This window comes from Cebus imitator, unplaced genomic scaffold (genome assembly GCF_001604975.1).
Source record: "Cebus imitator isolate Cc_AM_T3 unplaced genomic scaffold, Cebus_imitator-1.0 Scaffold235, whole genome shotgun sequence".
NCBI classification, from domain to species: domain Eukaryota; kingdom Metazoa; phylum Chordata; class Mammalia; order Primates; family Cebidae; genus Cebus; species Cebus imitator.
In genome coordinates, this window is record NW_016107550.1 from 3217007 (window position 1) to 3220532 (window position 3526).

At 57.9% G+C, this 3526-nt stretch overlaps 2 protein-coding genes across 4 annotated transcripts in view; both read right to left on the reverse strand.

Annotated features, from left to right (window-relative positions):
* Positions 1–668, reverse strand: part of TMC4 (transmembrane channel like 4) — an 18892-nt gene extending 18224 nt beyond the window's left edge. Inside the window, exon 1 of the mRNA XM_037727659.1 lies at positions 433–668. Within this exon, the coding sequence (XP_037583587.1) occupies positions 433–511 (79 nt within the window). The 5' untranslated portion in view covers positions 512–668. The remainder of the gene's footprint in view (positions 1–432) is intronic.
* A 116-nt stretch (positions 669–784) lies between these two features.
* Positions 785–3526, reverse strand: part of MBOAT7 (membrane bound O-acyltransferase domain containing 7) — a 17075-nt gene continuing 14333 nt past the window's right edge. For all 3 annotated transcript variants that reach the window (XM_017497941.1, XM_037727647.1, XM_017497942.1), the window contains one exon: positions 785–1793. In XM_017497941.1, coding sequence (XP_017353430.1) covers positions 1406–1793 — 388 coding nt within the window. In that variant the 3' untranslated portion in view covers positions 785–1405. The remainder of the gene's footprint in view (positions 1794–3526) is intronic.

Here is a 3526-nt window from a genome sequence, read left to right on the forward strand (position 1 = left end):
TCCTCCCTCCGACCCAGGGGTCCAGGCCCCCGGCCCCTCCTCCCTCAGACCCAGGAGTCCAAGTGCCAGCCTCTACTTCACCTGGACCCAGGGGTTCACAGCCCTCGATCCCCTCCCCAGGGACTCAAATGTGGACCCCCTCCTACTCCAGGGCAGAGGAGTCCAGCCTTCAACTTCCTTTTCCCTCTAGTTCAGGAGTGTGGGGACCCGGCCTCTCCTATACCCAAGACACCCAAACTCCCAGCCCCGCACCCTCTCCTCCTCCCAGACTAGCCTGGTTCTCCAGGCTCCTCCTCCTCAGACCCTGGAGTTCCAGCCTCCACTTCCCTTCTCTGTAAAACCAGGAAGTGAAACCTGCTCTTCAGCCCTCAGGCTCAGGAGTCCCACCTAGCCTGAAGGTTGGTGGATCTGAACCTCTCCTGGCTTCCCTACCTCCTCTGGCCTCCCGGGGGGCCAGCCACCCGCTAGAAGAGCCCCAAGCTGCTGAATCCAGGGTTGGGTTTTCTTCCATGGCCTCAGGCTGGGCTCTCTAGTGGCCAGCAGGCAGACACTGCCCCAGGTAAGGGCGGGGCGGGGCAGGTGTGTACCTGGCCGGCAGGTGGCCCGGAGGGAGTTAGGTACACTTCCTGTAGTTTCACAGGGCTGGGGATTCGAAAGGTCTCCTGGGACCTGAAGTCCCCGTGGTGCCCGGGCCTGACAGTTTGGTTCCTGGGCCAGGCTGGCAGCTGCACCTCACCTGGGACTCCCGGTGTTTGTCATCCACAGATGCTTGCACAGACACGAGGCATTTGTGCAACACTTTATTGGGAAAGATTTACACACTGTGACCTGTCACAGGCCAAGGAATGAGAAGAGGGAGCCAGGAGCATTGGGGCCCCAAGGTGACTCAGACGTAAGCCGTGGAGTGGCAGTCCCCAGGCCTGCGCACCCGTGCCTCAGTTTCCCCTTTGTGAAATGGGAAGCTTATGCTTCCTTCCAAGTCTGCAATATGGGCATGATGAGCTAAAGTCAGAGCAAAAGACACAGGAAGAGGCTGCCGACTCCCAGGGCCTCCCCCAGGCTCCAACCACACACTGTGGATGCAGAAAGAGAATCTGCCCAAACCTGCCGCTCATAGGCCCCTTCTGTTCTTGGGAAGTGCAGTGCTCTCTGGAGACCCCGAAGCCGGAGCAGGGGCAAGGGAGACTCTTGTCAGGACAAGACTTGGATTTTGTAGGAAGAGAGTGGCCACTGGAGGCCCCTGGGCAGAGGGCAAGTCTGCTTCAGTGGCAGGCAGGGTATTAGCTGGGGAAGAGGAAATTCTCTCCAGGAACCTTGCCAAGGTAAGGACTCCTTCTGGGGAGGAGACAGCAGCCTGGTTCACAGAATCCCCGGGACCCGCTGGCAGAGGGAGCGTCTCGGGAGCTTACTCCTCCCGGAGCTTCTCCGGGGCAAGGTTGGTGGGCTGGGAGGCTGCCTTCCGCCGGCCAGGGCTGCCCCCACCCAATGCCAGCCCCAGCCCCAGGGCAGCCAGGGCCAGGAAGTGGATGCAGAAGTAGATGGAGGCCCAGTACCGAAGCGTGTCTGCCATCGAGAGGAGCACGAAGCCCATGCACATGTAGTCGTAGGCGCGCATCTTCAGGAACCAGTGCACCCAGTCCCAGGCCTTCTGCCCCCCTGGGCTCAGCCGCCCCCGCAGGGCCGACTCCAGCCGGCCCTCCGCAGCCAGGCACAGCGGGATGGTCAGGAAGCTCAGGTAGTAGCCCGGGTGGAGACCGTGCCAGTAGGCGCTCAGCAGCATGGTCCAGGCGCTCCTGAGGAGGGGCTGGGAGTCAGGACCTGCCAGTCCAGTGCCCTGTGCCCTCTGCCCACCCCCCCCGGGTCACAGGAGTCCAGGCCCCAGCCCCTCCTCCCTCAGACCCAGGAGTCCAGGCCGCAGCCCCTCCTGCCTCAGACCCAGGAGTCCAGGCCCCAGCCCCTCCTCCCTCAGACCCAGGAGTCCAGGCCCCAGGCCCTCCCTGCTCAAACCCATGCCCCCTTTTCCCTAGCTCCAGAGGGCGGAGGAGGTTATAGGCTGTGGCCTCCTTCGGGGATCCAGGAGCTCCTAGCCTTCCACACACACCTCACAGTCGTATCCCAGGCCATCTCCTCCTTTAAAGATTGATCATTTTATGTTCCACTGCCCTTCCTCTCCCAGGACCAAGAAGTCTAATTGTTGGGCCAACGGGTTTTTTTTTTTTTTTTTTCCGAGTCTCACCCTGTGACTCAGGCTGGAATGCGGTGGTGCAATCTCGGCTCACTGCAACCTCTGCCTCCCAGGTTCAAGCGATTGTCCTGCTTCAGCCTCCCAAGTAGCTGGGATTACAGGCATGTACCACCACTCCTGGCTAATTTTTGTATTTTTAGTAGAGGCAGGGGTTTCAACATGTTGGCCAAGCTGGTCTCAAACTCTTGACCTCAGATGATCTGCCCACCTCGGTCTCCCAAAGTGCTGGGATTATAGGCGTGAGCCACTGAACTGGGCCCCAGTGGTTCTTAAGGTCTGGCATCCGCATTGGCTGAGAACTTGTGAGACACACAGATCTTTGTCCCCACCCCTCCTGCACCAGAAGCCCTGGGGTGGGTGCCCAGAAGAACTCTTCCCGGTAACAAGTATTCCAGGTGACTCTGATGCCTGCCAACATTTGAGACTGCTGCCTGGCCCATGAAGACCCTGGTCTGTGGGCCTTCCTTATTCTGCGCCTAGGAGTTATGTTCCTCTTCCTCCAAGGCCCAGACCCATCTTTCCTCACTGTTTTTTTTTTTTTTTTTTTTTTTTTTTTAAATAAATCTTTTTTTTTCTTTGTAGAGATGTAATCTTGCTGTTTTCCAGGCTGGTCTTGAAATTCTGAGCTTCAGTGATCCTCTCACCTTGGCTTCCCAAAGTACTGGAATTACAGATGTCAGCCACTGCACCTGGCCAACTCCTGGTATCTTGAGAAGGGAGGACCACTGGCTTTCTGGTTCTTCAGAGCCAGGTTATAGTGCCTTGCACCCTGTAATCCCAGCACTTTGGGAGGCTGAGGTGGGAGGGTTGCTTGACGCCAGGAGCTCAAGACCAGCCTGGGCAACAAAGTGAGACTTCATCTCTATTTAAGAAAAGAAAAACAAGGCTGGGCACCGTGGCTCACACCTGTAATCCCAGCACTTTGGGAGGCCAAGGCAGGTGGATCACGAGGTCAGGAGTTTGAGACCAGTCTGGCCAACATAGTGAAACCCTGTCTCTACTAAAAATACAAAAAAGCAGCTGGGCGTGTTGGTGTGCGCCTGCGATCCCAGCTACTTGGGAGGCTGAAGCCGGAGAACCCCTTGAACACGGAAGGTGGAGGTTGCAATGAGACAAGATCGCACCACTGCACTCCAGCCTGGGTGACGGTGCGACATTCTGTCTCAAAAATAAAGAAAAAAGCCGGGCGCGGTGGCTCAAGCCTGTAATCCCAGCACTGTGGGAGGCCGAGGCGGGTGGATCACGAGGTCAAGAGATCGAGACCATCCTGGTCAACATGGT